This window comes from Heterodontus francisci, chromosome 38 (genome assembly GCF_036365525.1).
Source record: "Heterodontus francisci isolate sHetFra1 chromosome 38, sHetFra1.hap1, whole genome shotgun sequence".
Lineage (NCBI taxonomy): Eukaryota > Metazoa > Chordata > Chondrichthyes > Heterodontiformes > Heterodontidae > Heterodontus > Heterodontus francisci.
The window spans coordinates 38,165,615-38,185,442 of record NC_090408.1 but is presented as its reverse complement, the minus strand read 5'-3'; the positions used below and the strand labels follow the sequence as shown (position 1 = coordinate 38,185,442).

General features: G+C 47.8%; 1 protein-coding gene across 1 annotated transcript in view; it reads right to left on the bottom strand.

Annotated features, from left to right (window-relative positions):
- Window positions 1-19,828, bottom strand: part of itga11a (integrin, alpha 11a) — a 138,557-nt gene that overhangs the window by 57,673 nt on the left and 61,056 nt on the right. The window contains exons 5-10 of the mRNA XM_068018134.1: window positions 18,077-18,191; window positions 17,740-17,867; window positions 15,113-15,261; window positions 3,937-4,087; window positions 3,259-3,424; window positions 2,842-2,915 (exon numbers count right to left, since the gene is read on the bottom strand). Coding sequence (XP_067874235.1) covers window positions 2,842-2,915; window positions 3,259-3,424; window positions 3,937-4,087; window positions 15,113-15,261; window positions 17,740-17,867; window positions 18,077-18,191 — 783 coding nt within the window. The remainder of the gene's footprint in view (window positions 1-2,841; window positions 2,916-3,258; window positions 3,425-3,936; window positions 4,088-15,112; window positions 15,262-17,739; window positions 17,868-18,076; window positions 18,192-19,828) is intronic.

Here is a 19,828-nt window from a genome sequence, read left to right as displayed (position 1 = left end):
ACTCAATATCAACTTCTGGCCTTATTGGCCTGCCTATCTTCAGGCAGTTCATCAGCAAACTTGGGCCTCTGTGTCAAGTGCAGCAGATATGAAATGAAAACAAATACTGTAAACAAAACAGAATTGGACAACCAATTGTGAGAACAGAAAAAGAACAGATCCAGTCCAGGGTTCTGATGAAAGGGACACACTTGGAGTATCAGCTGTCGCTCAGTGGGCATCACTTTTGCCTATGGGTCATAAGATCACTCCAGAGACTCCTGACCTCATTACAGACTTGGTCCAAGCATGGACAAAAGAGTTGAATTCCAGAGGTGAGGTGATGTTCTTAACATCAAGGCAGCATTTGACTGAGTATGGCATCAAGGAGCCCTAGCAAAACTGGAGTCAATGGGAATCAGGGGGAAAAGTCTCCGCTGGTTCAAGTCATATCTAGCACAAAGGAAGGTGGTTGTGATTGTTGGAGGTCAATCATCTCAGTCCCAGGACCTCACTGCAGGAGTTCCTCTGGGTAGCGTCCTTGGCCCAACCATCTTCAGCTGCTTCATCAATGACCTTCCCTCCATCATAAGGTCAGAAGTGAGGATGTTCATTGATGATTGCACAATGTTCAGTATCATTCACAACGCCTCAGATACTGAAGCAGACCGTGCCTGTATGCAGGAAGACCCGGACAACATTCAGGCTTGAGCTGGTAAGTGACAAGTAACATCCACACCACACAAGTGACAGGCAATGATGTTCAAGGGCATTACCATCGCTGAATCCCCCACAATCAACATCCTTGCAGTTACCATTGACCAGAAACTTAACTGGACAAATCATATAAATACTATGGCTACAGGAGCAGGTCAGAGGCTGGGACTTCTGCAGTGAGTAACTCACCTCCTGTCCATCATCAACAAGACACAAGGCAGGAGTGTGATGGAATACTCTCCACTTGCCTGGATGGGTGCAGCTCCAACAACACTCAAAAAGCTTGACACCATCCAGGACAAAGCAGCCCATTTGATTGGCACCCCATCCACAAACATTCACTCCCTCCACCACCGATGCACAGTGGCAGCAGTGTGTACCATCTACAAGATGCACTGCAGCAACGCACCAAGGGTCTTTAGACAGCACCTTCCAAACCCATGACCTCTACCACCTAGAAGGACAAGGGCAGTGGCTGCATGGGAACACCACCACCTGCAAGTACCCCTCCAAGCCACACACCATCCTGATTTGGAACTATATTGCTGTTCCTTCTCTGTCGCTGGGTCAAAATCCTGGAACTCCCTTCCTAACAGTACTGCGGGTGTACTTACCCCACATTGGCTGTAGCCGTTCAAGAGGCTCACCACCACCTTCTCAATGGCAATTAGGGATGGGCAATAAATGCTGGCCTAGCCAGTGATGCCCACATCCCATGAACAAATAAAAAAAACATATTTCAGTGAAAATGGACATCGAAGGGTTCAATTTGGCATGACGTATGTCCAAAAAAGTTAATTTACCTTATGATCAAGGTCTTCATCTGTCCCTTTAAGGATCACCAGTATAGGCTGCTGTAAATGCAGAATACTCAGCAAATGCTCCACCCAATTTTTGCCGAATTTGGCAGTGGTGTCCTAAAATGGGTGTTAGGCCCCTGTTTAGTACATTTGAGGGGCCTAAAAGCTGTTTCAAGCTGGTGCTTTTGGAAGTTGCTGGCTTTCAATTTGCTGGTTGATGTTGTTCTGGGGGAGATCAGGAGCAAGCGATCGTGTCCTAAAATTGGCTTCTCCCATATTAATTTTTCATCCCCCCCCCCCAAAAAAAAGGTGTTACGAAGATCCATTTCTCCTCCAACGTTTCCTGACAGACTGCAAACATTTTTTAGATTAGTAAAACTTGGAGAATATTCATGTTTTTTTTTTGGCTGATTTACAGCAGTTGATAAGATTTATTTCTGCTCTGAGCACAATATTGCAGATATTACCACAATTCGAAGAATAGGTAATTTTGAATGTCATGAGTTTAATATTTGTGCTGTAAGCCAGGAATTTACTGGAATCATAAAAGGCCAAAATAAATCAAAATAGTTTGATTTCTCAACCACTTTATTCTAGGAATTCTGAAGACTGAGTCCATGAATATGTATAATAATGCTGGTAATGGATGGGTCATCGGATGTATTGGCCTTGTGATCCAACTCGTGAACTCAACATTTTTTGGTCGCATTTTAGCCCCCTTTCTTCTTTGCTGAAGTTGCTTGTTCTTGCTGGATATAGTTCCCTGGGCACAGGAAACCCTCAGGTACCCACAGCTAAAAGGGAATTCAACCAATATTTTTCCCAGATAGTGAGTGTCAGATGCTTTTGGACCGTGGGGTGGGGAAGGACTGCAGCCAAGAATCACTTGACTTCCACATGTGGATTTTCCAATAATGGGATGCCTGATAGCAATCAGCTGTTGGCATCTCATTGTTGTCTGTCACTGTATCTCATTGCTGTTCGTGGGAGCTTCCCAAGAGTATATTGGCTGCCACGTTGCCTACATAATAACAGCAACTACAGTTCAAAAGTACTTCATTGGCTGTAGAGCGTTTTGGAAGATCCTGAGGTTGTGAAAGAGCTAGATCAATACAAGTTCTTCCTTTTTCTCCCTGGCTAACCTCTGACCTCTTTGCTCGGGAGGGTTGACACCAATTATTCCCCGATTGTACCCCTGATTTAGACCATCTAACGCAACTGAATCCGGCATCTTTTGATCTATGACTGCCCTTAAGCCGCTTGGAGAGGTTGGGTGACAACAGGCTAAAATGTATCTAATTGGTCAAAAGAGATAATGTAAACAGAATGAGTTACTCTTACTTACCTCCACGAAATGTGTTGAGAATCCCGCTTGTGACATTTCCAGCTGAAAAGATGTTTCATTCTGAATATTGGTTCCTATTATTAAAAAGAGGGACAGGTTCATCAGTATTAAAATGTCCAGTTACTATTCTGATTAAATACATTTACTTTTTTTTTGCGTTAATCCAGGTGAAGGATATCAAAGTGGGGAGTGGAGGCTATTCTATTTTTACCCAACAACATCAGAAGTCATTCACTCCCTCCGCCACTGGCACACCATGGTTGCAGTTTATACCATCTATAAGATACACTGCAGCAACTCCACCAAAGCTTTTTCCACAGTACCTTCCAAATCCATGCTGGCTTTCCTTTATAATTACAAGTATTTCTGTTCTTTAAAGCATACCAAAATCCCACAGAAATACCAAAGAGTGTTTACCTTCCAAGCTGAAGATTCGTGCTCCGAGTGCATCCACAATATCCTTCAGGGCTGATTCGTCAGAGACGTTGAAGAAATGCTTTTCATCCGGGTGGCTTGCTATTGATTTAATCTCCTTTAGGAAGTCACTTGGATTGATGCCTCTCCTGTTGTAATATCCAAGCACCTACAGAGCAGAATGAAGCTTTTAGTAAATGAAAGAATTTTCTCTCCTGAAGCCATAGACCGAGGAGGAACCTCCTCCAGCTAGCTGCCCATTCTTCAAGACAGGTGGCAAGTGTCAGCTTGCTATTCAACTGTGGGGAGCATCATAGTAAAGCCCAATCTTGTCTTCAGCGGATACCCACCAAGTGTACTCTTCAACAGGATGCGTGAAGCATCTTGGGGCATTTTGCGATGTTAAAAGGCGCTATATAAATGCAAGTTGTTGCAACAGGAAACCAAACAGGAGTAGAGATCCTAGAGGATTTTCTCCATCCTTAAATCAAGGGAGTTGAAGCTAAATACAGTGGCCCAGCTACTGCTCTGGGAAAAACATCAACTTGTCAACTCAACCCGGGATTGACCCTGGGACCTTGCCACCTGTATGGCTCAGTTGCACACTACATGACACACTGATAGCCACTAACCCAGTGAACGGTGTCTAGGATTGGATTTGGCATTGTGTAGATTGCCTACCGCAATGGCATATCTGGTGATGTTGTCTCGTTCGCTGTCCTCAATGACTTGCTTTAGATGTGGGCTATCATGGGATTCACCGTCGGTTATGACAATCATCACCTTCTTGGCTTCTTGTCTTGCGCCTCTCCTGATGCTGAATGCCTCAGAGCTGAAAGAGATAAAGAGAACACGCTTTAAATTAGTCATCCTTCAGAAGAGATAGTAAATCAAGGCAATGACTGCTTGCATCAGTATTCAAGTTCCCATGGTACTATTCAAAGAGGATTAGGGAGTTCTCCCAATGTCCTCATCCATGCCTTTGTTAATCCTAGGCTTGACTATTCCAATGCTGTCCTGGCCAGCCTCTCATATTGAGGTCATCCAAAACTTTGCTGCCCATGACCTAACTCATGCCAAGTCTCGTTCACCCATCACCCCTGTGCTTACTGACCTACATTGGTTCCTGGCCTGACAATGCCTCTATTTTACAATTCTCATCCCTGTTTCCAAATACTTCCATGGCCTCTCCCTATCTCTATAACCTCCTCCAGCCCAACAACCCTCCAAAATGTCTGTGCTCCTCTAATTCTGGCCTCTTGAGCATCTTCAATTTTAATCGTTCCACCATTGGCAGCCATGCCTTCAGGTGTCTTGGCCCTAAACTCTGGAATTCCCTCCCGAAGCCTCTCTACCTCTCCACCTCTCTCTCCTCCTTTTAGACACTCCTTAAAACCTACCTCTTTGATCCAGCTTTATGGCATCTATCCTAATATCTCCTTCTGTGGCTTGGTGTCCAATTTTAATTTGAAAATGCTCCAGTGAAGTGCTATAGTTTTACTATTAAGGTGGTATATAAATGCAAGTAGTTGTTGTTGACCTGGGCAACATTCCTCCCCGAATCCATCGCCACCAGAAAAAAGCAAAAACAGATGAACTGCTTGTTTGATGTTTATGGGATCTTGCTGTGCACAAAACTGACTGCCATGGTTGACTAAATAACAACAGTGACTCCACTTCAAACGTAACTCGTTGGTTGTGAAGTGCTTTGGGATGTCCTACGAACATGATTAACGGTAATTTAGCAAAACAAGGGAGATGAGTAGGGTTTTTTTTTGCATTGCTCCAAATGGGGAGTCACAAATCAACAGGGCAGGGGCAAAGATGGGGCGACAATGCTAATGGGATGTGTGCACCTTAGAGTGCAGCTCTCTGCTGGGAGTGCAGGAGCAGTGAATTTAGTCTCAAAACTCATCATCCCCTACTTTAACTTATTTTGTCCAAGAAGCTTAACATTATTGAACTATGTCCTCTTTAGAGTATTTTACAGGTTTTTAAAATCCATATTTGACTGCTAATTACTAATAATTTACACCACCTTCTCTCATACAGTTTTCCACCCCTGAATCGTGGACTTTTGCCCTTTTAGACAATGACATAACAACAGGACCTGGATCTCGCCCGACAAACACAAAATAAACTGGCAGTGACGGAAGTGGTGAAAAGCCGATTATGTGTAACAATATTATTCATATCCGAAGACATTATGTGACCTGTCATCCAACAATGATGGGAAAATGGGAGTCTCCGACTTGTCATTATGGGCATTGACTATGAGATCATCAGAAATCTGCAAGATAAGCACGAGTGAAAATGCTTGCAGTGAGTTTCGGGTGAGTTTGGAATCCTGTGGTCAGGATATGTGCAGTACAGTTAACCGAAAGCATCCACTGTTCCCACTGTGGAATTGCAAAGGAAAGCATAAAATCAGGCAGGTTTATTTTCTGTCAGAGTTTCCGGTTCCTTCACTGCCGAACAATTCGTCCATTCAGTGTCGGACAGCTTTAACCATAAACTTGAAAATCACGGGGATCTGCTGAGGAAGCTTGATCCCAGCTGAGATGCCATTTGGAACGGTCAGATTATTCCCAGCTCTGCTGGGTTAGGGAGGTGGGGTGGGGGATAGGGGGGAAGGAATGGCAGCAATGGCGGGGGTGTGCATGGAGGTTGATGGGGGTGGGAACCAGCAAGTATCTTTATCTTTTATTTCCAAAATATACTTCATTCATAAAAATTTGTAAAAAAATACATTACAAAACAGATCCAAACAGCACCAAGTCAAACAATACAAACAGTGCAAAGGAGGTCAGTTTCCTTCAATACAGGAGTGAGTTGCCTCACAACCCTTCCATTTCATTTTTTATGCCATATACATTTTACGGCAAACAAATATTTTCCGGATACAGTTCGAGGGGTTTTCCATGGATCCAGCCCCTCAGTTCAGCTTGGTGGGGGGACCTTACACAGTGGTCTTTCCCCATTGAGCCTTTGCTGCGGCTGCCCCAAGCTTTAGTGCGTCCCTCAGCACGTAGTCCTGGACCTTGGAATGTGCCAGTCTGCAACATTTGGTTGTGGACAACTCTTTGCGCTGGAAGACCAGCAAGTTTCGGGTAGACCAAAGGGAGTCTTTCACCGAATTGATGGTCCTCCAGCAGCAGTTGATGTTTATCTCGGTGTGCGTCCCTGGGAACAGCCCGTAGAGCACAGACTCCTGTGTTACAGAGCTGCTTGGGATGAACCACGACAAAAACCACTGCATCTCTTTCCACACCTGCTTTGCAAAGACACATTCCAGGAGGAGGTAGGCAACAGTCTCTTCCCCACCACAGCCACCTCGAGGGCATTGTGCGGAGGGGGTGAGACTTCGGGCGTGCAAGAAGGATCTGACGGGGAGGCCTCTTCTCACCACCAGCCAAGCTACATCTTGGTGCTTGTTTGAAAGTTCTGGTGATGAGGCATTCCGCCAAATGACTTTGACGGTCTGCTCGGGGAACCATCCGACAGGATCCACCGTCTCCTTTTCCCGTAGGGCCTTGAGGACATTCCGTGCAGACCACTGCCTGATGGATCGGTGGTCAAAGGTGTTTTCCCGCAGAAACTGCTCCACGAAGGATAGGTGGTACGGCACAGTCCAACTGGATGGAGCATTCCGCGGCAATGTGACCAGGCCCATCCTTCGGAACACCGGGGACAGATAGAACCTCAGCACATAGTGACACTTGGAGTTGCATACTGGAGGTCTACACACAGCTTGATGCAGCCGCGCGCGAAAGTGGTCATCAGGATGAGGGCAATGTTGGGTACATTTTTCCCGCCCTTATCCAGAGGTTTGAACATCATGTCCCTCCGGACCTGGTCCATTTTGGATCCCCAGATGAAGCGGAAAATGGCTCGGGTGACCGCCACAGCGCAGGAGTGGGGTATGGGCCAGACCTGCGCCACGTACAGCAACAACATGAGCACCTTGCACCTGATGACCAGGTTCTTACCCACAATGGAGAGAGATCACTGCTCCCACATGCTCAGCTTATGTTGTACCCCGGCTACTCGCTCCTCCCATGTTTTGGTGCACGGCCCGGCCCTTCCGAACCATATCCCCAGCACCTTCAGGTAATCTGACCTGACGGTGAAGGGGACAAAGGATCGGTCAGCCCAGTTGCCAAAGAACATGGCCTCGCTCTTGCCGTTCGAACTGGTCGCAGATGCTCATCAGTCTGCGCACGGACAGCGGATCCGAGCAGAAAACGGCGACGTCATCCATGTACAGGGAGGTTTTGACCTGAGTGCCTCCGCTGCCTGGGATTGTCACCCCTCTTATGCTCGCATCCTTCCTAATAGACTCAGCAAAGGGTTCAATACAGCAAACAAACAAGACCGGGGACAGAGGACAGCCCTGTCTGACTCCAGATTTGATCGGGAAACTTTCTGATTCCCACCCATTGATTGAGACTGCGCTACTGATGTTTGTGTAGAGCAGTTGGATCCAATTGCAGATTCCCTCCCCAAACCCCATTTTGGAAAGCACGTCCATCATGTAGGTGTGCGATATCCTGTCAAAAGCCTTCTCCTGGTCCAGGCTGATGAGGCAGGTGTCCACCCTCCTGTCCCGTACGTAGGCGATCGTATCCCTGAGTAGCGCGAGACTATCGGAGATCTTCCTGCCGGGTACAGTACAGGTCTGATCAGGGTGGATCACCCACTCCAGAGCAGACTTGACTCGACTGGCTATGACTTTTGACAGAATCTTGTAGTCAGCATTAAGCAGTGAGATGGGCTGCCAATTTCTGATTTCTGCCCTCTCCCCCTTCCGCTTGTAGATGAGGGTGATGATGCCTTTCCTCATGGATTCGGACATGCTGCCGGCCAGGAGCATACTCTCGTATACTTCCAGCAGGTCCGGGCCGACCCAGTCCCACAGGGCCGAGTACAACTCGACCGGTAAGCCGTCGCTTCCGGGAGTTTTACTCGTCTCGAAGACATGACGGCCTTTGTCAGCTCGTCCAGAGTTAGCGGCTTGTCCAGTCTCTCCCTCATGCTGTCATCTCAGACCTCTGTGATGGATGACAGGAAGGACTGGGAGGCTCTGCTGTCTGTGCGCTTTGCGTCCTACAGCCCAGCATAAAAGGATTTGCTGATCCTTAGTATGTCGGACTGCGAAGACGTTACCGAGCCATCTTCTTCCTTCAGGCTGCTGATAACAAAGCTCTCTGTGTGTACCTTTTGGAAGAAGTAACGCGAGCAGATCTCATCCTGCTCGATGGAGCGGACTCTGGACCGGAAGATGATCTTGGAGGCCTCCGTGGCAAAGAGCAAGGCCTGCTGGCTCTTCACCTCATGGGGGTCCTCCTTGACCTCGACTCCCATCGTCTGCAGCCGGAGCAGATTTTGCATACTTCTCTGGAGTCGGTACATTTCCCTCTGTCTGTCTCTCACCCTCTGAACACCTTTGTGGATGAAGAACCTCTTGATGTTCTCCTTAATCACTTCCCACCAGTGAACTGGAGACTCAAAGAGGGGTTTCACGGTTCTCCAACCTTTGTAATCCCTTTTGAGTTCCTCAATGTTCTCTGGGGTCAGCAGTGTAGCATTGAGCTTCCACGTCCCTCTGCCAACCCGCTGGTCGTCCTGTAAGTGACAGTCGGCCAGTAAGAGGCAGAGGTCGGAGAAGAACACCTGCTTGACGTCGGTGGATCTGACCGTGACAGCACGGGACACAAACAGGAAGTCAATCCTGGAACGGGCAGACCCGTCCGACCTTGACCATGTGTATCTGCGCTGCGCTCCGTCTGCAGGTTTGCTGAAGACATCGTGCAGTTTGGCATCTTTTACTATTTCTGTTAGGAATCTGGACGTAGCATCCAGTTTGCTGTCGTCTCTGCCGGATCGTCCAGCTGCATCGATGATGCAGTTGAAGTCACCGTCTAGGATGACCCGGCCTGGACGTCGCCAGCAGCAGTGGGAGCTGCCGGAAGACGGTCAGCCGCTCGCTGCATTGAACTGGTGCAGACACGTTGATCAACCGGAGCGGAGCGTTGTTGTACATTACATCTGCTACAAGGAAGCGACCACCCACCATCTCCTTAAGAGATGGTGAAGTTACCTCCCCGCAGCACAATACCCAGGCCGGAGGAACGGCAATCATTACCCCCTGACCAGATCGATGGCTCGTGGGACCACCATCGCAACCATTGCCTGTAGGTGCTGAGGTGTGGTATTCCACACTCCTGCAGAAACAATAGGTCGGCTTTGACCTTGGCGAGAAAATCCAAGGTTGAAATACATCGCGTAGTGGATTTAATGCTACGCACATTAATTGAAGCAATCCTTATACCCATTTTTTAAGTTAGTTGTTGCTTCCCATACCATTTGTCCTTGCTCGTCCCAGTCCTTTGGGATGTTCCTGCATACCCATAGTGTACGCAAGCTGTTTCACAATTGTTGGGCTCAGAAACCCCTCCTGGTTTTTCATGCAGGGTTTGTTCCGCTGGGGTGACATTGGTGGGGGGGGGGGTGGTCTTGTAGGCAGCAAGGATTGGGTTGTCCTCTGCTGTTCCCCTCTGTTCCTCCTCGAAAACATCACTGCTCCCGGCTTCCCGGAGCTGGAGTGTGCCAGACATGTCGTTGCTCTCGGTATCCCGGAGCTGGGATGCGCTGGGCATGTCACTAGGTTTAGCACTTTGGGTTTGGGGCGCGCTGGGCCCATCACAGCTTCCAGTGCCCGGGGGCTGGGGGGCTTTATCTTCCAACTGCTTTGAGTTCTGCCGCTTCTTTTGCAGATGCCGTTGTTCCGGCACTTCCTCGTCCAGTGAAGAGGAGCTGCTGTAGTCTGTCTCAGACGGTAGCCTCCTCTTGCCACTGGTTTGGGTGGTGGCCTGTTCTGCTTTTGGAGGTCTTTTCTTTGTGGTTTTCCTTTGTACCACTTGCCACTGACCTGTTTGTCCATCTGCTGCCTACTCCTCCATTGATTCTGTCTGTGGAGGAGAGGTTTCTGGGCACAAGGTAGGTGCTGGGTTGCTGGTTTCAGCTGCCTCCCCTTTCTTCTCCTTCGCAGGTAGACTTTCCTGATTGCGGAGAAGGTTGCTTGTCTGCTTTCCAGCACTGGACGCCTTCGTCGTTCCTTCTCCCGGCCTTTCCTTGGACCTTGCTGCCTGAGCATAACTGAGGCAGCGTTGGGGGCTGGTTTTGTCGAGGTGGCCTGCCGCACCGCACAAGTTGCAACACTTACTCTGCTTACAGTCCTTGGTCTGATGGCCTTCCTTCTTGCAGTTCTTGCAGACAGCCGTGCTGCAGTCAGCTGCCACATGACCAGATTTGTCACAGGTGTGACAAACTCTGGGCTGCCCAGTGTAGACCAAGAAGCCTCGACTTCCCCGATTGCGAAGCTAGAGGGAGGGTGGATGATGGTTCCATTAGCATCGACCTTCAAGGTCACCTTGACCTGCCGCTTGCTGGTCCAAATCCCAAATGGGTCCTTGACATCAGTGCTGCTGCCAGCCCCCTCGACGTACCTGGCGAGAAAGGCGAGTACATCCACCACAGGAACATGGGGGTTGTAGAGATGAATTGTCACCACCCGGTCACGTTGTGACCTAAGTGTGAAGAGTGGCTCCACTGTGAGGATCGACAGCGGCGCCAGGTTCCCTTTCTCCTTGAACGCCTTCAGGATTCCTCCACATTCTCGAACATCATGTCGAAATATCCACTGCTGGGGAAATCCTGCAGGCAGAGGATGTCCGTAGCTTGGAATCCACAGCAATCAATGAGGATTTTCTTGAAGAAGAAGGTGTGATCAACCGGTGCATCTCCTTCCTTGTCCTTCACCACCACCAAAACAGTGTTACGCACTCCCTGGCCTGAAGCTCGAAGATTGGTTATAACCATTTTACTCAAAGCATACCCAGGATCAAAAGCCACTGATCATGGTTTCTCCCCTGCCAGGTAAGTAACCAGCTAGTGTCCTGCTCCTGATCACTACCCAACAACTAGTGCCAGAAAGTTAAGTTCAGGTAAGAACGTGACTGGAATCAATTCCTCTCCACGATAAGAAAAGACAGATTTGCATTTATATAGAGCCTTTCATGGCCTCAGATTATCCTAAAGTGCGTTGCAGCCAATGAAGTACTTTATAAATTTAATCACTGCAGGAAACACAGCAGCTAATTTGCGTATGGCAAGTTCCCACAAACAGCAATGATGCTGGGATTGTTCTCCTTAGAGCAGAGAAGGCGAAGAGATTTGGGAGAAGTGTTTAAAACATGTCAGGTTTGGATTGAGCAAATAAAGAGAAAGGATTGATGACCAAAGCGCACAGGTTTAAGGTGATTGGCAAGAGAACCAGAGGCGACATGTGAAAATACATTGTTACACAATGATTGGTCAGGGTTTGGAATGCACTGCTTGAGAGGTTGCTGGATACAGATTCAAGAGTAACTTTTAAAAGGAAATCAGATAAATACTTGAAGGAGAAAAAAATTGCAGAGATAAGGGCAAAGAGGGGGGAGCTGGACAAATTGGACTGCTCTTTAAACAGAACTGGCACAGACTTGAGGGGCTGAATGGCCTCTTTCTGTGCTCTCGTGTTTTATTATTCTATGAACTGACCAGATAACTTGTTTTATGGGTGTCAGTTGAGGGATAAATGTTGGATCTGAAGAACCACAAGGTTAAATTAATTGATTCAGCACTCAAAGTGAAGAGCTGCACTCGAAGATTGGTGACAGGGCTTGAAGAATACAATGTCAATTCACCAACCCAGTGCCGCCTTCAAGATGAACGCCTCACTAGCAGCATGGGATCACTGAGTGTACGTTCAGATTTAATACCAGGTTCTATCTGGGGACATAATTACTGTCGGGAGGTTGAGCCCTGGGCCTGTCTGTACCAGTGAATAAATGCAGCTTTAGTTGGGAGAGGTCACCCGCCTGGTCTCAGTATGGTTTGGAGCATAGTGGTGGAGGACTGGGAGCTTGAAGGAAGGAACTGGACAGAAGCACGGGATTGGGGAGCAGATCACAGGACTGAGGGTGATATTATGGTGTGGGACAGAGGCCAGGGAATGTCAGGAACCACAATGGTAAAACCTTTTAGCAACTCGGTATACTCAAATGAGCGAATGCTCAATAGTCTCAGAATCGGCCTCTGCGAGTGTTATTGGGCAAACAGTACACAGAACCATCTACAATACAAACAGATCAGTAATGTAAAAGGCATGTCAGTCCATAAAATACAGCAGAGTAATTAATTTATTTCACATAAGCAAACTTCATTAAGTAACTGATGAAAGGTCACCGAACTGAAACATTATGGCCGGGAGTTTATCGTGGCGACGGGGGTCTCGATATCCGGAAAAAGTGACGCTGAGAACCCCGTATTGCCTCTTCTGTGGGAGACTCGCCCAATCTAGTGCCAATTAGGCAGTCAAGTGGACAGCACTGGGCCTGCCACGGGATCAAGGACCCCAGCGACGGATATCCCGCCCTCAGACAGCTGCAGGCCAATCAGAGGCTGACAGCTCTTTAACTGAGCAATGCCACTGCAGAGGCAGTGGCTGCTGCCGGTGGAGCAACTACCCGAGGCCCAGGAGCGGCGCTGGACCCAGGCCACAGGTAGGTCAGGGTGGGAGGGGTCTCATGGGGTGGGAATTGTGGGGGAGGGGGGTGTAGAGAGGTTGGCAGCAAGTGCAGGGGGGGTGGTTCTCAGCAGGCCCACCCTTCCCGATGCCGATTCCCTCAGGGACTAACTGCCTTTTAACGATGGAACCCCCCCACCCCCCCATGCCCCCAGTCCCCCCACTGGAGCCGGAAAACAGACTGCATGGTTTTCCACGCCATGCTTCCTGTGTAGTGACAGAGCTGCCTAGCGCATGGCTAATTGCGGTGGCGGGCTGAAGCCCATAATTGGGCTTTAATTACCCAGTTAAGGGCCTCAATTAGCGGTGGGGCGGGAAGGCCGTTTCACAGGCCTTTCCACCCTGGACTCAATTTTGGCAGACCCCACCACCATCCCATTCAATTTTATGCTCTCCCTGCCTCCAAACCCACTGCAGGGGAGAGCATAAAACTCTCCCCATTAACTCTGTTCCTCTCTCTACAGATGCTGCCTGAACTGCTGAGTATTGCCAGTATGTTGTGTTTTTATTTCCGATTTCCAGCGTCCACAGTAACAGAGTGAAGCAGCTCACTAGGAAAATTATTCAGCCAAAATGACATGTGTTGTTGAAATAATCTGGCACAAGACATCTTCACATCTATAAATATATAGCCTCGGGGAAGATTCTCAGGCTGTGTTTATGTGACTGTGAGTTGTTAATGAGTGATTAATGGAGTGGACTACAGGATGTGCGAAGGTACATTGATTAGGGCAGATAGCAGGGGGTGGGGGGTGGGGGGAGAGGTGGGGAGAGGTCGCTGTGATGAACTGGTTTCATGGTTGCCAACCCCCCAGTATTGCCCTGGGGTCTCCAGGAAATGACGATTAATCTCCCAGACACTGCTGCAAGCAACTCAGGAGGTAAAGTCAGGTTGGATACGGGAGGCGACAAGAAGACTAGCAGCACTGTGGGAGTACCTTCACCACAAGGACTGCAGTGGTTCAAGAAGACATCTCAGTTGTTGACAACTCACCTGACAGTTGTCAAGTCATGTCTATAAGGGCCAAGGTTCACCTTCTCAAGGGCAACTAGGGATGGGCAATAAATGCTGGATTTGCCAGTGATGCCCACATCCCCAGAATGAATAAGTAAAACCACCAGCAATATGTCCAGCCAGAGTTGGCAACTCTTGGTTCAATAAAACTTAATAGGGAAAAGCCTGAGCTTAGATGACCCTGCTACTGTATGGGACATGGTCTTTAGAACTTCTTTCAGAAGTGACTGGCACCATTTTACTGGGTGAGCTGCAGTTACCAGGTGTTGCAATGTGTCAGCGGACCTGGAGCCTCCTTCCATGCAGCAGGTGGCTTTCCCTGGAATATTACTCACCTCCTGGCGCCTGGTCAGTGGCATTGGAGCAGGAAGCAAAAGCAGAGAAGGCCTCAGAACAGGAAAAGGTGGTGACACAGAGCCCTGGGAAGGGAAGCAGGAGAAGGGAATTGGCAGGGAGGAGGGTGGGAAGGCTGAGGCGAGGGAGCAGGAAAAGACAAGCGGAGAGCAAGGACAGAAAGAGAGAGTCAGCCCAAAATCCAGGGCAGCAGAAGGATGAGCTGCCTGTGGAGGCTCGAAAGGCTGTGGACAGCTCACCCCGAGTATTTAGATGAGGCCTCAGGCCCAGTTCTCAGTTCGTCTTGCGCCTTTGCTTCCGGCTTGCCTTGTGGCCACCTCGTCATCTTTGTGGCTGAAACCAGAGCCAGACAAATTTCCACCCCCCCACCTCACCGAGTGTCAACAGACTGCTCGATCGCGATGCTATCCCAGCAAAGTCCAGTCCTGTCCTTACCCATGTTCACATGTCCACAAAGGTTCCTGACTAGAATTCAGGAGCTGGATCCTTTGTGTTGTTCTGAGTTTGGCATTTAACAGTTCCACAATTTTCTGAATGTGATTAGGTCATTGTTGGAGTGTTAAATGGAGTAAATGTCTTTTGAAATGTTTTTTCGGTTCACTGATGTGTTCCCACACACAAACCTCATGGGAAAAGGTTTATCTTAACCCTCCTGTTGAGAATCTCATGGGACTGGATTGACTTCAATGGAATGTAAAATCGGGTGGGGCGTAAAACAGGCGGCTGAACTGAACCTGTCACTATCCTGTGGGGTGGATGAGGTTAAAATGAGCCTCCCCCCCACCACACCCAATGTCTTTCACCTATCTGTTCTGGAATTAGAATTGGGGGGTACAGGGGCAGGGCTTGGGTGCCATTACCGTGCGATCTCGATGCCATGCGCTGTGTTGGTTTCTGTGCCTCCTCGCTGTTCAATGCTCCTTGCGGCTTTGACAACATCAGAAACAGACTTGTAGTCCCTCAGCTCAAACTCGTGAACAGCAGTCTCTCCATATTGCACAATTCCCAGCTGTGGAACAAATACAGCAGGGTATAAGAACACGGGAGAAGCACAGGACACCCCCTCCTTCCTTCCCTCCTTGCAAGACCCTCTTCAAGCCTTCCCTTCCTGCTGATCACTCAAACCTCCTCTCCCGCCTGCTAGCCAGTTACCGCCTTCCGTCCATTTCTGGTATACAGCCAGCTGGCAGCATGTAGCCAAGGCTCGGGAGCCAAAAATCCCCCTGAAATCTAGACCAACAAGTGTGTTTTGCACACAGTTTTCACCTGCCAACCCAAAAATAGGGGTTAACATTGACTCCAGCACATCAATTCAAAAGTGTAATTTCGAGACATTCCCTTAACACCAGTACCAATGTTGCAAATGGACAACTTGTTAGGTCCAGACTGTACAAACCAGTTGCTGTTTGTAAGCCAGCAGTGAGCTGCTGTATGTGATGTCGTTTTAAATCTTAATAAATTTATTGCCTTATCAAAAACTCCCGCCTCTAATGAACCCTAAAGAATAAGAACATTACAACACTGACTGATGTGCTGTGTATTTCCAACATTTTAATTTAGAAAACACAAGGTTATTCAAGTTAAAACTGAATGTTTATAAATTGGTTCAGTATTAAAAAGGAATCTTTCTGGTAAAGTTTCTTCCTGAACTTATTGGTCCAAACTAAGAATATGAAGTTTATAATCAATGACATTTCTGAGCAGATATTGTCATGAGTTTAACACACTGTCCTTGTGCCCTTGGGATTTGGGTTTAAATCTAGCCAGAACTGATGGGTTGGAAGGCTCTTTATGTTGCCAGCTATTGTGGGTCCTTCTTGCCTGAAAGTGCTGGTGGATGCAGGGGTAAAGCTGGGATCCCAGAGAGTGGGTGTTGATGGGCAATTTGATGTGACCCTATAGTACTCATCCAACACCACACTTTCCAGTTGTCAAGGGTGTGGGGGTGGCGGGGCTCACTGGCTAGTGATTAGAAGCTGAAATATTGGCTGATTTTCCTATGGTGCTGAGGCCAACGTTGGACAGCATTGTAGGAGCAATTTCACCACGCGGGCAGCAATAGTCGAAGAAGCAGCCTGCTAAACCACCAGCTTCTCAAGGGCAACTAGGGGATGGCCAATAAACGTCGGCCTTACCAGTGATGTTTGCATCCCGAGAATGAATAAAAAGCAAAGGGCCCTAAATGCCAGCCATGATGATACCCACAATCTTAGCACAGATTAGAGATTAGACCTGGAACTCTCCGAGTGCATGGGACTCAGCTCCACGCTGTAGAGATTCATCAATCTCAGTCATAGAATCATATAAAATAATACAGCACAGAAGGAGGCCATTCAGCCCATTGTACCTTTGCCATCTCTTTGACAGCCAGCCAATTAGTCCCATAGAACCATAGAAAAATTATGGAACAGAAGGAGGCCATTCAGCCCATCATGTCTGCGCCAGCTGAAAAAAACTAGCTGCCCAATCTAATCCCACCTTCCAGCACCTGGTCCATAGCCTTGCAGATCACAGAACTTCAGGTGCATGTCCAAGTACCTTTTAAATGAGTTGAGGGTTTCTGCCTCCACTACCGATCTGGGCAGTGAATTCCAGACTCCCACCACCCTCTGGGCGAAAAAGTTTTTCCTCATGTCCCCTCTAATCCTTCTACCAATCACCTTAAATCTGTACCCCCCTGGTAATTGACCTCTCCGCGAGGGGAATCAGGTCCTTCCTGTTTACTTTATCTAGGCCCCTCATAATTTTGTACACCTCAATTAAGTCACCCCTCAGCCTCCTCTGTTCGCAGGAAAATAACCCTAGCCTATCCAACCTTTCCTCATAGCTGCAACTTTCGAGCCCTGGTAACATTCTTGTAAATCTCCTCTGTACTCTCTCCAGAGCAATTATGTCCTTCCTGTAATGTGGTGACTAGAACTGTACGCAATACTCCAGCTGTGGCCTAACCAACGCTCTATACAGTTCCAGCATGACATCCCTATATACTATACCTATATACTATGCTATACCTCAGCCAATGAAAGAAAGCATTCCACATATCCCATTCCCCCTGCTTTTTCCCTATCGTCCTGCAAATCTTTCCCCTTCCAGTATTTATCCAATTCTCTGTTGAAAGTTACAATTGAATCTGCTTCCACCGCCCTTTCAGGCAGTGCATTCCAGATCACAACAACTCGCTGCGTAAAAACGTTTTCCACATGTCGCTTTTCTTTTTGTTTTTACCAATTACCTTAATTCTGTGTCCTCTGGTTACTGACCCTTCTGTCACTGGAAACAATTTCTCCTTATTTAGTCTGTCAAAACCCGTCTTGCTTTTGAACCCTTACATCAAATCTCCCCTTAACCTTCTCTGCTCTAAGGTCGAAGTTCTCAATGACTGTGAGTTGTTTATTACATTAAGCGACAAGTCCCAGTCTATTGATGAGTCAGACGCCACACTGGATGTATGATGACCAGACAAGTCTCGTGCTCATTTAGTGCTCACCCGTATCTGGCCAGGTCCAATGTAAAATGTCTTCAGAATGTTTATAAGAAAGTTCTGGACTTCGTACCAGGGATAAATACTGTTGGAGCCATCTAAAACAATCACAATGTCCATGTATGTCTCACAACCTATGGAGAGAAGCAGTTCAGCGTCAATGTCGTGCTTTGTGTGTTGGTTAACCAGTTGTCTGGCCTACAGGCATGCTTTTTCAAGCCGAGCGTCTATGTGTTATTGCTTCCGACTGAAAGTAGGTTATGCGACACAGGCAGGAAAGCTGTGTTCCTTTAACTACTTAAGCACACATGCAAGTTGAAAGCAGAAGGGATGTTTGTCGTACGCTGGATGGCTGGTGCGAAGGCCCGAGCACTTTTGAAGTTGGAGCTAATCTTACAGCAGATCCCGGTGCTATAGTAGGAGCTTCCGCACTCGTGGGACCAGAGCGGTCCGCAGGTCTGTGGAGAAAGCAGGAAGCGAGGAGAAAAATGAGCACTTAGGCTGGAATCTGGACACTTTGTAAACTTTTACTAGACGTCTCATTCCCTGTTAACCTCTACACGGCTGCTATCACTAGACACTGAGTTTGCTGCAAGGGACATTGTTTCGCTGTTGCTCCTCCGATTCTGCCCTCCTGACCATCCCTGATCTTAATCACTCCACCATGGGGGGAAGAGGGTACGTAAGCTCTGGAATTCCTTCTGAAAACTCTCCACGTCTCTTTCTCACTTTCCTCCTTTAAAACGCTTCATAAAACCCACCTCTTTCACCAGTATCTCCTTATGAGCTCAGTGTCAAATTTTGTTTGATAACATTCCTGTGAAACACCTTGGGGCATTTTACTACATTAAAGTTACTATATAAATGCAAATTGTTGTTGTTGTAAGTTTTATCTATTGGGTTTAAGCTTTTTTGATTTGACCTGTAGGCCTGACACTAAGTTTCTTCTGCATCACCAAACTGGAGAATAAAATTGTTAAAAGAAACGCCTTTGGACACCACCAGTGCAATAAGCAAAATGTTCAAAATAAATAGACATGCCCATTGGAGCAACAAAACACAAATAACAAACATCATTGTGAATGTCGACAGTATCCTGAATGTTTAAGGCCTGTGGTTTTTATGGAAGGTTTTCACCAATACAATGTCTGCTGGGATAGATTCAATTTCAAGGCCTTATTTTTTCTGGCTTGTGAGAGAGAGAAAGGAAATGAGAGAAATAGTTGTACAGATGCAGGGAATTGTGATTCCCCAGGAGGAAGGTCGAGAGAATGCAATCTCCCTTGTCAGACTGTCGCTGAATGCAAGAGAACGTCAGCCTCTTTTTTAATCTGCAGGGTTACACGAGGCTGAGGACTTCCCTTTGGCTCCTACCCAGACATGTAGAATAGTTCATAAGAGCAGGGCCTCTTTGGAATCGTGCCCTTGTGTAAACGAGCAGGGGATGGGGACGCTGCGCGGTTTGGGCATATCTGGCCCTGCTTCTCTTTTCATCCTCGGTCACTACGGCTCGGAGCCAGTCCTGCCCCCATCCCCCAGCCCCCACCTCGGCTGGCATTACTTTGTCAGAACCGCAATTTAACCGCATGCCCACTGAAGTAACAGGGTGTAGCAGGAGCAGCTTGGAGGAATTTGCCAGTCTGTGATTTTATTCTGGAGTAATCTTCAAAAATGATATGGAAATCGATATTCAGAGACCATGGCCAGCTTTCGATAAGAGGAGTCCCATCTACACAGAGACTTCCAAAGGTCAGCGCCAGAGATAGCCAGTTTTTAATATGATCAGTGAAGAGGCAGCATGGTCCAGACTGATCCTAATGGGCACTTTTTAGCACCAGTGACTGGTTAGTGATCAGGCACAGGAACCCTGACTGATTGTTCCTCTCTCTTGACCAGCGAGCTCTATCGTCAACCAACCCGGCTAAGACCCGTTAATACAGCGCGGATTTTCTCAGTACAGCAACAACTTGCATTTATATAGTGCCATTAATATTGTAAAATTTCCCCAAGGAGGTCCGCTTGTTTAGTAAACAAGATTTCACACCGAGCCACATAAAGAGACTTTAGGACAGGCGGCCAAAAGCTTGGTCAAACA